We start from the raw sequence: 13,266 nt of genomic DNA on the forward strand, positions 1-13,266 counted from the left end.
GTAGTATTTTATAGTATATCCTATCTATAATAGGATAAGGTATTTAGTTATAATATATACTTCTTTAGTTAATAAAAAAGATTAAAATTAAACTTATTTATTAAATCTATTTATTATATCTATTATTTATTAAAATACTATACTTAATTAAAATAATAAAGGTTCTTATAGTCTATAATAATAGTGAATTATAGGACTATCTTTAATTTAGACTTTTATTTTTATAAAGTATATATAATTATAAATAGTTTTTTATTATAGATCTTATAGTTTAATTTAATAAAAAAGAACTTCTAAGATATAAATATATATAGTATTAATTTACTATTATTTTAGCACTAAAATAATATAGCTCTAATTATCTATTTTAATATATTAGTTTTAATAATTATCTTATAGTCTTCTTTAAAATACACTAGAATTAGTATAAATATAAATAACTCTTTTAGTTTAGTAAATATTTACTGATACTTTTTATTTTATTAGAATAAAATATCTTTTTTTATTAAATTTATTAATAAGGCCAATAAAGCTATAAATTAAAGGATAAATATCTAATAAAAGTTAGTAAATCCTAAAAATCCCTATATATTATAGACTATCTATAGAGCTTTTTATATATAAATAGCTTTTACCTTTTTTAGATTAATATAAATACCTTTACTAATATATATAATAAATTTAAGATATTTTATTATTTACTACTTAAACTCTAACTTTTTAATATTATACTATAATCTAATATCTTTTAACTTCTATAATATTTTACTTACTTTTTAGTAGTAATTTATTAGTAATTTATTTAAATATATAATAATATTATTAATATAAATAAAAATAAAATTATTAAGATACTTTTATAGTATTTAGTTAATAAACTATTAAAAAGTTATTAATATACTAATAAGTCTAAATAAGGTAATATTCTATTTAAAAAGGCTATATTATATATAAAATATAGTCTTTTACTCTTTATTTAAAGATATTTAAATCTTATAAAAAGTAATAATAATATCTAGTTTTATAAACTATTATATTTTAGATATATTCTTTAAGGTCTTTTAAATTAATAGTAAAAGGTACTAATCCTTTATATTTTATTTATTAATCTTTTAGTAATTAATATAAAATTATATATCTCTTTTTAGTTTTTATATTAATAATACTAAAGTTACTATAGGAGACTTATTTATATAAATAAAATTCTTATCTAAAAAGTTTATTAATATCTTTCTTAGATATAGTAGTTCTTTTTTATTTATACTATATAAAGGACTATAAAATAATATCTTTTTAATACTATTTTAGTTATATTTTAATAAAATCTTATAGTTAATTCTAGGCTAATAAAGTAGTAGCTTTTTTATTAGCTATTAATAAAATATATTTAGCTAAAACTAATACTATTTTAGTAACTTTTCTTTTAAATTAATAGGCTTTTTAAGTTATAGAGTATAATTAATATTATCTAATATAACCTTTTTAATCTATATATAATCTTATTATAGATTATTATTAAATAGCTATCAAATTAATATAGCTATTACTTTTTTTACTTTTAGCTTTTTTATTTTAACTAGTTTAATTATATTATTTTTTTTATTTTAGCACTATATTTTTTTATCTATCTTTATAAAGATATCTATATACCCTTTTTATAGTAAGTATATTCTATTTATATCCTTTATCTAGGGTATATCTAAGATTATAGTATCTATTTAGTCTTTAATAATATATATAAAGATAGTTTTTTATTAATAGCTATAAATATTAATATTAAAGTATATTATATGTATAATTTAACCCTAATTTAGTATTACTTTATTAAGTTATTATAGTTATATTAATATATATAAGAGATTAAAAGTTTTAATAAACTTTTTATTTATAGTTATATAATTTAGATAATCTAAATTAATTAAAATCTTAATAAACTAAATTCTATTTACTTTAATATTAACTAGAAATAGTGGTTTTTTACTCTTAATTAGTTTTTTAACTCCTTTTTATTCTTACTTATAACTAAGAATAGAAGCTATTTATTTTCTAACTCACTTTTTTTAATAAATAATACTTTTTTTATACTACTAAAATTATTAACTTTTTTAATAGTAAAATATAACTTTTTTATATAGTTCTTTTATTTTATCTTTAATAATTTATTATTAATATTTTAGTTTTTTAATAATCTTTTAATAATATAGCTTTTTTTTAGTATATAGTTAAGGTTTTATACTAAAAGGACTAAATATTCTATAATTATATAATTATATTTATTATATTATAAGTATCTTTTTTTTATTTAGTAATAATTAATTTTTTCCTTATTAATTTATCTAGTTTATTTAGATTAATTAGTTTTATTTTAGAAGTAATTTATATATAATTTAATATAGTTTATAGAAACTATTAAGATCTAATCTATCTTATTTAACTTTAATTTATAGGACTTATCTAGATTAAAAGCTTTTATATCTATACTAATCTTATAAAAATAACTAATTAAGCCCTAAAAGGTTAAAAATATACTATAATTTATAAGTAATCTACTTATTATTTAGTTTAAATAGCTTAATAAGATTTATCTTTTTATTTTATCTATTTAATCTAATATATCTATATTAATAAACTCTTTCTTTAGATAAAGTAAGAACTTTAAAAAAAAAACTTTTTTTAGCTAATAGAGTTAGTATAATTATCTAGCTATTTATATTTAAATATTTAGGTCTCTATAAATCTTTTTTAAATACTTAAAGAGATTATTTAATCTAGTAATATTTTAGTAGTACTTTATAAATATTCTATAATTCTTCTATACTAACTTTTTAAAATAAAAAAATATATATATAAACTAATTATTTAGTAATCTAATAGCTTTACTATTAATTACTAGTTTAATTTTTATTATAATTCTCTAAATTAGCTAATTATTTATATTTTTTATAAATAAAATAAAGTTTAGTAAATAAGCCTTTAGTTAATATTATAATATTTCTAGAATTAGTATTATTTTATTAAAAATTCTATTTATTTTTAATATTAGTTTATCACTTTTTTTTTCTTACTAATTTATATTTAGCTATTAAAATATTTCTTTAAAGTGCTATATCTTTTTTTTTAAATAATAATATACTATTAGTGCTATTTTATTATTTATTCTTATATATTTATTAAATATTTAATTATATATTTTTATTAAAAGATAATCTCTTTTATTTATAAGGATATTTACTAGGATTTTATTATAGTTTATTAAGAATTTATTATTAATTTATATAATTCTTAGTTTTTTTACTATATATCTAAGATATAGTCCTTCTAGATCTTTTTTAATATATCTTAGAGACTCTTAGTAAATATAAAGTATTCTAATATATTTTAAAGACTTATAATAAATATAAGGTATTTTAATATATCTTAGGGGCTCTTAGTAAGTATAAAAGATCTTCTACTAAGCTAAATCAGTAAAGATTTAAGTAGGCTTTTACTATATACTTAGGATAAAGGTCCTTTTAGGGCTTTTCTAATATATCTTAGGGACTCTTAGTGAGTATAAAGAATATTTTTGTTATTATAGCTGAATTATTAGCGATTTAGGGGTAATTCTGCTATAGGCCTAAGAGTAGGACTTAACTAGGGCTTTTCATCAGTTTTTATAGTTTAATAATCAAGGATCAGAAGATTAATATATATAAAGGGCTATAGCTAAATTAATTCAATAGGACTAGGCCAATATACAGTTTATATTAATCTTAAAGAAATATAGTCTATCTGCAGCAGGCAAGGGCTTTTATATAGGTATAGGCATATGCCTCATATGATCCATATTAGGCATAGGCCCGTTACATATAATCCCTTTTAAGACTATCTAACTACTCTTTACTATATCTTTTAATATTTTTCTAGTATTAAGACCCTAAGGATCACCTACTATCCTATATTAATTAATAGCTTACTTAGCTACTATAACTCTAACTAAGTAGGATAACACTTTAAAGACTATATATTAACCTCTAGCTATATCTTTAAACTTACTAATAGCCCTATTACTTAGATATTAAAGAAATAGACTATAGTTACACTAAGCAGTATAAAAGCTAAATATATTATAGTATTACTTTCTTATTAAGAAGTGATATAGATTTAATAGTTCTTTAATAAGATAGGACTCTCTAAACTAACACTGTAATCTATACCTATCTATAAAGATAATAAGGGATATCTTAATTTAACTAGGAATCCTAAATTCTATCAGTATATATATCACATCGCTATTAAATAGTATTATATACGCGATAAGGTACACAAGCTTACCTATATATTCCAATAGGTCTCCTCGGTGGAATAGATCGCCGATGATTTAACTAAACCGCTTAAACGGACTAAATATGACCATTTTATTAGCTTACTGGGTCTCACGACCTAAACTGCGCTTTCCTGCGCGGATTCCTGGCCTCTGATTGGCCAGATCAAATTGTATACTCGATGGACGTCGATATCATCTGTATCTACAGCTCGGTAGCTAGGGGGGTGTTCGTATGTGGGTGTCACATGACCCACACACTTAAGCTTCCTCTCATATAGATAGATCCTCCATCATCATCATTCATATGCATGGTCATCCCTTCCATCGTACAACCTCACTCTCACACTAGCATATTTGGTCTTTTGGCCTGTTGGCTAAGTGCGCCCGGGCACTGAGTCGTAACAGGATCAGGCAAGGAATGAGATGATATGATTAGTTCAATGAGCTAATCCTTTGAGGAAGGAAAAAGGAGTCTTCTATAGTAAAAATTGCTAAATCGGCACTAGATAAGGTTATTAATAGCTTAGGTAGTACTATATTTGACTATGAAATATATAAACTAAGAAGATCTTAGAGGATTACCTTATATATACCCTAAATATATATTAGGCATAGGAGTATTTATCTCTATACTAACCTATAAAGTGTCATGATAGGAGGGTACGCGACCAATTGGAATCAAGGAGAAGTCTGTGTTGCTATTCCGCCCAATCTGCCAATTTGAGGGCTTAGAATTGATCAACTATTAATGCGAGTCTCCATATGCTCATTCCGATATATCTTCTTTGCCCAAGAATCGAACGCGAGTACCCGGACCCCCCAATAGGAAGCTAAAGTAATACCAAGCCGGATACGGATCTGCCATTTTGCACCGGCAAGTTCTTTCTCGCTTCAAGTGAGGCTCGTTTGGAAGAAGCGAATGAGCTTTTGGAATGGGATGAGTTTGGTGCGATCGTAGAGGTCGACATGGCCGGCACCAGGAACCCAGAAAAGTTCCTTTGGCTCAGCGGCGCGCGAATAGGCGTCTTCACTGAATTGGCGAGAGTGTGCCTGATCTCCTGAGACGAAGAGCATCGGGCGTGGCGAGATAGTCTCGATGCCGTTGAATGGATAGAAGTTCACGAACTTGGTGAACGTGGAGAGGGTGGGATGAGTAGTGAGCTGTGGTGTAGAGCCCACAGGCGTGAATTCACCACGCTTGGTGCGGTAGTAATCGTAAAACTCACGTTGGACTGCAGTGGCGTTCGTAGTGAGGTGATTCAGGGTGCCGCTGGTGTACTGAATTGCGCCGCCATCGACTTCGGTCCAGCGTTGCTGAGCTGCCTCGGCGATTATCTCCTTGAGCTGAACTGTACTTTGCGAATGGCGTAGACCCTGGCGGGCCAGAGTGCCCATGTCGTACATGCTGGTTGTAGCAATGGCTTTTAGACGCGGGTCTAACTTCGCCGCACTGATCACGAAAGAGCCACTGCCGCAGATACCAAGACCGCCAATTCGCTCTCGGTCGACGAAGTTCTGGGTACCAAGATAATCGACTGCTGCGCTGAAGGCCTCTGCGTATAGATCTGGTGACACGCCGTTGCGCGGCTCACCCTCGCTGCCACCCCAGAACGGGATGTCGAGAGACACCGCGACGAAGCCCTGCTCGGCTAACTTGGTCGCGTAGAGATTGGCACTTTGCTCTTTCACGGCGCCCATAGGATGGCCGACGACGATGGCTGGCCAACTGGTGTTGTGGGACTGGTCTTTGAGAGAGAAAAGGTTGCCCGCGACCGTCGTCTGATACTGGGTCAGGAAACTGATCGGCTGAACTGACACGTTGTTGCTGCGGTAGAAATTTTCGGCTCCGTAGGACATATTCTGGGCTGTAGCTGACATTGCCATGCCAAGCGCAGCGATACTGGCTGTCATTGGCTTCATAATGATGCTTTTGGTGGCTGTTCACGACTGCACGGGGTAATGAGAGAAACTTGGGAAGGAGAAATGTTTTTCTTCCGACGGCAGCGCCTCGGTATTATATCAAGGTCAGGCATATCGGAGTTTGGCTCAACCTGAGATTTGCATCGATTAGAAAAAGATCGAATAGAACCTCGGCTCATCCAATTTGGCAGCGGCACTAATGTACGTTGCTTATCCTCAAGAAATTGGAAACCAATCAACAGGGGTTATCCAAGACGATCACTCCTCGGCATTCATCACCATGCCTTTTGTACCCGATCCACAAGTATACATCCGCTACTTTTGTTTTGCTTCCCGAGCAAGTGCCGACTTATGGGAGCTTAGTTCTTCAGTAACAGCATAGATTCCATCATTTCCCCTTGATGGTCGTCCTTTACAGGATTTGTCCTTAATATTACGTCCGTGACAGATGCCTAGGTACCTAGGTAGGTCAACCGATATCCATCAAGAACAGAATGTGAATTCGCGTTCCCAATTCTGCGATATAAGAAAGAGCGCTAGTTCTATTTAGGCTAGCCCTAGTAAGCAGGTTGCATTAGCGTCTCCTGTGGATCAACCTTTTTTCATGAACCAATGATGTCGATCGACAAAGATCGCCACTGAAACTCGCACCAGACCGGACCGTAAGCCGGTTGCGTTGAAAACATTAAACCCGTCCACTTTTCATTTGACTTTCAAGGATTGTCACTTCGATAATGTCGCTAGACTTGACTGCCGTTCAGCCAGAAATACCCTTGGCTCCGATGCCGCAACAAGAGCGAGTGTTGACACCCAAGGATGACTGGACAGGAACTGTCGACCGAACCGAAAGAAGGAAACTACAGAATCGACTTAACCAAAGAACGTACCGTATGATGTCCACTCTCTCCAAGCAATCTCCTCGACGCTCTTTGACTAACAGATTTGAAGGATCCCGACAGAAACTAGCTCGGGAACTGAAGGACCAACCGCCACCAGACAATCCAACGGCTCTCGTCGCTCCACTACGTCCCCACCGTGTTGATCAAGATGACAGTGGATTTGTCTGCACAATTGCTCCTTCTGCGCTATTCGATATGATGCGCCAATTTGAATCAATGTCGTTGTCGAATTACACACGCAACTCACCTAACGTCGATCATCTCCTTTCTTTGTCAAGATTCAACATCCAACGTGCAATCATTGACAACATACACTCCATGGGGATGACAATGCAGTGGCTGGAGCGAGATGACGCTATCTCCATATTCAACATCCCACAATCCAACGACCACGTTTCCAATTCTGAATCAGCCATCCCTCCCAGTCTACGGCCAACTACCCGTCAACGCCAAACTTTCCACCACCCCTGGCTGGACTTTTTCCCGTTTCCACGTCTGCGAGATAATCTGATAGCCGTCCAGGACGCAATCGATGAGGATGATCTATGTCATGACCTAATGGCATTCTGGGACACGCATAATACCGGAGCAACCTTACTAGTATGGGGCCCTCCATGGGAACCCACAAGCTGGGAAGTCACGCCAGGCTTTCTGAAGAAATGGGGGTATTTGCTGAGAGGCTGTGGAGACTTGCTGAGGAGTACAGATCAATGGAGGATCAAAAGAGGGGAGAAACCGATGGTTTGGACCTCAATTTAGAGGTTAAGTTGCGTCCAAGTTCTGTAATCTTATTTGGAAGATTTTAATCTGTGAAATGTTTCGGAATTATGCCATAGATTGGCCGTTGTCTAGACAAACAAGCCCAATTCGACCGGCGCAGACTTCACTTGATCTTTTTGGATCTCCTGAAGCAAAGAGTTTTCTGGATAATCCTCGATACCCAGGTCGATATACCCTCGCGGGGCCCATTTCCTTGGAGAGATAAAGAACGAACGGCCATTAATCCCTGTGTCACTCAGGATCCGTAGGAGACATTCGCCTGCATCCGTCGCCTCTGCAAATTGCACTCCGACGCCAGTGACACGTGCGAAAGCCTCGTCGGACAGTATGTTGGTCTTGACGTACCTATGTCGGGTCAATATCTTTCTCGAAACGAGAAACAGTTGGGATACTTACCATGGCGAGATCACGTTGACCCGACTCCCATAATAAAAAGCCGTTCTGCGCAATGAATGCATGATTCCTCGCATAGCCCATTTGGTCGCACAGTACTGAGGAGCGCGGGGGCAATCTAGGAATGCTGCGCCTGATCCAATTAAGACCAGGCACGTATCTTCCTGTGTTTCCGATGCCTTTTGTCCGTTCTGTTTGATGAAGTAGTGCGAGGCTAGTTTGGCTGTATACAGCACCCCCGTCAGGTTGACGTCGATGGTTGTCAAGTCGGGCTTTTGAGGTACAGCGTCGTCCCCAGCGTACGAGAAGACCTCATCTGGGCGGTGAATTCCGGCGTTCGCTATCACGTAGGAGATTTTCCCCGTTGGGGAAAAGGACGCAGCTTCCTGGAATAACCGGACTTGATGAGCCCAGTCAGCAGTATTGCATTCGATGGATTTCACGCTTTCAACATGTCAACGCAAACTCTCAAAGAGATGCCACCTAGGAACTTACCCCGGAAGCTCCGCCTCAAGCTTTGTCCCTTTGTCAACATCTGGGTCGCCGATGCATACTGTCGCCCTGATTGATATATCAGCCAAGTGTAAACGGTTCAGGCGGGAAATCGGTGGCTTCAATACCCTGCAGCGACAAGGGATCGAACATAAGCTTCCCCGAGACCGTTTGCGCCTTTGTGAATTATTAGTTCAAGTGTTGCGGGTATATGAGCTTGGAACTTACCACCAGTGACGATCGCTGTCTTCCCTTTGACATGGACAGGATCAAAATCCATATCGCAGTCCACTGGAGTAGAGCTGTATGGAGGCATTGGATTCCAAGAGGGCTGTGTCAATACCGATGCCAAGAGGCTTTGATAATGTGTGAAGCAGGGAGACACCTTATAAGCACTCATACAACGACATATGTAGGTAGTTAGGTAGTTTCTCATCGTTGTCATGGCGCTAACGCCTGCAACCTGCTTACACCCGAACCTTGGGTCTTTCCAAGGACCCATATAAAGTGGGTCACTGGGAAAAGAGCTCGCGAATGAACACGAGGGACTGTACTTCACTAGATCGCCCAAAATTCTGGATCGTGGCTATGGAAGGCAGCAGAATTTCCAGGTCGCCGGCAATGCAAGTTGCTTACAGGCCAAGACTGGGTGTGGCTACCCAAGTGCCCATTTCCCAGGTTAACATCCGTCAAGCTCTTCAATAAAACATGCTTGACTGAGCTTCAGGAGAATTTCGGGTTTGTTTTTAAGCTAGCGTTCCCGGCGGCTTTTACTTGGATGCCCTTGGATGCCGTTATTCCAGACCCGAGTTATCGCTCCAGTGCATTCGTGGCCTTCTGCTTGGCAGACGTCTTTTTTTTCTTAATTCCGTGAGGCTTAGACATCGTCGCTTGGAGATCCTAGTTTCAATGATGGCCGTAGGTCAGCAATGGATTCTCTTGCAGGTATCATTCAGGTTTCAACACCGCAGTTATGAAGTGCTGCCGAGGTTCCGGATATAATCAAAGAGACAGAGAGACAAATATATATATATATATAGCATCGTATGGCCTGGCGTTTATACACCCAATCTTTGATCCTCTCATTGGAAAGCCTGTGAAATGAAGTTTCTTGGTCTGTATTTCAAGCTCCTGTTCACAATTGCATGTGTTGTGCCGACATGGGCGGCTACAAGTAAGCTGGAGACTGCCTTCTTCTATCGATTGTCCCAAATCATACTAACTATTGTCTTCATTTACCATAAGACGCATTGCACCTCATCAATCCAGTTATCTCTGATCCAACGGCAACAATCTTCAATATCACTGTTGAAATTGAGAAACACGAACAGAAGCTCAGGTTCCATCTGGAAACCAACCAGGATCTCATTCCACCAGACGCAGAGATACATTATTCGGATTTGCATGGGAAGAAAAATGACAACGACAATCTTCCAGGCTCTAAAGTTCGATTTACTCGAGGCTCTGCCTGGACACAACATACACCTGGCGATGGTTGGCAGAATGTTGGATGGGCAAGGCTCGCCGTGTCCCAAGGAGATATCATTTTACTTGATGGAACATTCAGTCTTATCCATGTCCAGTACAAGATCCGCCTGGAGGATGATGGCAATGGATCGACGCGAATGACAGCCCACGAGATAGAACCATTCTCCCCATTTGCCAATCAATCATCGATCCACCCCATCTGCTCAGTTGCCCCAAGACACTCACGGAACAAGCGGCAGGGATGGAATGCGTGGGAAAACAACGATCTGATTGCGAATATCGGCAGTACATACGGGTGTCCAGATACAAGGCAAATAGCCTATATTGGCATCATGACCGATTGCACATTTACTGCCAGCTTTAATTCCTCCGATGCTGCCCGCCGATATATTCTCAATATGGTCAACACCGCCTCGGTTGTTTTTGAGAACAGTTTTAATATCTCACTCAGCATCCGGAACTTGACTCTCAGTGACGCTGAATGTCCGACAAGTGGAAGTTCCACCGCGACAGAATGGAACATGCCGTGTTCGCAGGGCGACCTCAACTCACGTCTCCGGGATTTCTCCTTATGGAGAGACGGTGTTAGCGACAATAATGCATACTGGACCTTACTAACTGGGTGTTCAGTTGCTGCAGGCGAGGTCGGCGTGTCCTGGGTAGGAGCGCTGTGTAGCTCGGGCTCTGGGTATAGCTCCGGCCAAGCTAGTGCTAATGTCGTTGCCCTCACACAGACAGAGTGGCAGGTTTTTGCGTAAGTCTACCTTTCTGTGTTGCTGGACAGCTCTTGTTCTGTACTGACACAGCTAGCCATGAATCGGCTCATATGTTTGGTGCCATTCACGACTGCGACTCTGGGACCTGTGGTACGGGCACCGGGGAGAATGAGTGTTGCCCTCTATCATCCACCACCTGTGATACTGGCGGACAGTATATCATGGATCCAATTACGCAGTCCGTCATGACCAGGTTTTCTCCATGCACAATAGGCAATGTTTGCGCACAGCTGGGCTCTGGTGATGTTGACGGCCGCTGCTTGGTGGACTCTCATACTGGAAATACCACAGGCAGCAATGGTCAGTGTGGAAATGGTATAGTTGAGCCTGGAGAGGCCTGTGACTGTGGAAATGGTGCATGCAATGAGCATGATACTGAATGTTGTGACTCGTTGACCTGCCAGTGGAGGGGAGATAGCTGCAATAGATCCACCACGCGACCAGGGAATGAAGGGGGAAGGCAAGGAGAATCAAATGGCCATGCTCGATCGTGGGCACAGGATCATTTGTCACTGATCATTGGGATCGCAGCTGGAGTTGGAGGAGGTCTGCTGTTGCTGGTTTTGGGGTGCATGATCTGGTCTTGCATGCCCCGTCGCAGACCAGAAGCAGTGATCAAAAAACACGCAGCGACTACCTAGATACTCAATGAACCAGTTACATTCAATCAACATTGGGTGTTGAATTTCGAAATACAGATATGCAGACAATGACTACGCTCCAACCGCAGCCACAGCAGCTGTCACGCCCATTTTATTCATCCCCATCTCCGTCTTGTACTTCTCTGCACGACCATAGCTCTCTTTGTATGACGCTGTGACCATATCCTGGACGGTAATGGGTGGATACTTGGCCACCTCGCCAACTTCCACGGCAATTCGGAAGGCATTCACAGAGATAGTCCGGGTTGCCGCTGAAGAAGAAGGGGATCGAGTATCGTTCCAGACCCGACTTATTGATCACGCGATGCGTGTTGGACTTGTACTTGTCGTTGGCCATACGCATGAAGAGATTGCCGAGATTCACAACGTAGGCTCCTGGAACTGGCTTAACCTATGCAAGAGATCAGCTGGGACTGGAGAAAGTTTAGTAAGCACGACACACATCGAGCCATTGTCCTGTCGGTGCATCCAGCACCTGCAATCCATCGACTTCATCCTGCAAGAGCAGTGTGACGCAGCCAAAATCCGTGTGTGCGCCAATGCCGCGGTTGAGCTTCTCATCCTCATCCTTCGGCTGGGCAGGATAGTGCAGATATCGCATCGTGGCGACCGCTCCGTCCGTGAGAGGGTCGAAGTAGCTCGACTCTACGCCCAGTGTCAAGGCAAGCGCTGCTAGAACATCCTTTGCCAGATCAAAGACCGCATGGTAGTATTCCATTGTAGTCTTTTGAAACTCATCCTTGTCGGAGACGGTCTGGGGCCACTGATTGGGGCCACTGTTCAGTTTCTTTTGCAGAAAATATGGATGGTCCTTGGGGATCTCTTCGCCGATGTACAGCCCTTCTTTGAGCTCTGGGCCGGTGCCCACTTCAAGCATCTGCGATCGGAGGAGCTCGTAGCCACGATTGAAGGAGTTGAGATCTACCCAGTCAGTATGACATGCATTGAGGCCGCCCTAGAGGAATCTCACTCTTGTCGATCTGCAGTTTCTCTTCCAACGGTAGATCGAAGAAGCGCTTGGAACACCCCAGCACCCGGCGCTGCAATTCCGGTGGCACGCGATGGCCGGTGATCTGAAAGAAGCCATTGTAGTGGCAGCACTGACGGATCTCTTCCACGAGTTTCGCTTTCGCGTCGCTATCTCCGCCATAGAAGGGAGCAAAGTCCAGAATGGGAGGTGCGGCTGGTGTAGTCATTTCGATCAATTCTGATGCGTTTGGTCCGGCCAGGGCGATCACATCCAACCTGAATATATCCCCGGGGAAGACTCATGAGAAACTTCCACTGCCAGCGATCGGCCAGAATGCCGATGTTCTTGCCATCCGCATCGCCATGATCGAAATTGGGGTGGACGTCAGAGTGGGGGTTTAAGTCAAAGATGGGGTGATAAGTGTGTTGATCGCGTCGCGCTGATAGACGACGATCTGCGGAGAAGTCGGAGGTTGTTATCTCGCTAGAAACTGATTGGCCCTGGCTATGAGCTCGGGATGGGAAGACCTTGTTCTCGACGAGAAGTCGTTGCGAGAAGCAGTATCGATGGGGTGTGATGA

General features: G+C 38.9%; 4 protein-coding genes across 4 annotated transcripts; 1 reads left to right on the plus strand and 3 right to left on the minus strand.

The window, feature by feature from the left end:
* Positions 1-5,197: 5,197 nt before the first annotated feature.
* Positions 5,198-6,226, minus strand: N7459_005051 (alpha/beta hydrolase; the record flags this gene model as incomplete). The annotated part of the gene is made up of 1 exon (XM_056944235.1): positions 5,198-6,226. One exon carries the CDS (start codon positions 6,224-6,226, stop codon positions 5,198-5,200), a length of 1,029 nt encoding a protein of 342 aa, XP_056801118.1.
* Positions 6,227-7,973: 1,747 nt separating this feature from the next.
* Positions 7,974-9,106, minus strand: N7459_005052 (putative short chain dehydrogenase/reductase; the record flags this gene model as incomplete). Its single annotated transcript, XM_056944236.1, has 5 exons — positions 7,974-8,250; positions 8,302-8,742; positions 8,794-8,859; positions 8,919-8,967; positions 9,019-9,106. 5 exons carry the CDS (start codon positions 9,104-9,106, stop codon positions 7,974-7,976), a joined length of 921 nt encoding a protein of 306 aa, XP_056801119.1.
* A 785-nt stretch (positions 9,107-9,891) lies between these two features.
* N7459_005053 (Peptidase M12B ADAM/reprolysin) lies at positions 9,892-11,036 on the plus strand (the record flags this gene model as incomplete). The annotated part of the gene is made up of 2 exons (XM_056944237.1): positions 9,892-9,964; positions 10,036-11,036. The coding sequence occupies 2 exons, from the start codon at positions 9,892-9,894 to the stop codon at positions 11,034-11,036; spliced, it is 1,074 nt and encodes a 357-aa protein (XP_056801120.1).
* Positions 11,037-11,767: 731 nt separating this feature from the next.
* Positions 11,768-12,912, minus strand: encD (Fe(2+)/2-oxoglutarate-dependent oxygenase encD; the record flags this gene model as incomplete). Its single annotated transcript, XM_056944238.1, has 4 exons — positions 11,768-11,967; positions 12,002-12,107; positions 12,159-12,637; positions 12,687-12,912. 4 exons carry the CDS (start codon positions 12,910-12,912, stop codon positions 11,768-11,770), a joined length of 1,011 nt encoding a protein of 336 aa, XP_056801121.1.
* Between the last annotated feature and the right edge of the window lie 354 nt (positions 12,913-13,266).

Source organism: Penicillium hispanicum (assembly GCF_028827665.1).
Source record: "Penicillium hispanicum strain IBT 35686 chromosome Unknown utg000004l_segment0_segment0, whole genome shotgun sequence".
NCBI classification, from domain to species: Eukaryota; Fungi; Ascomycota; class Eurotiomycetes; order Eurotiales; family Aspergillaceae; genus Penicillium; species Penicillium hispanicum.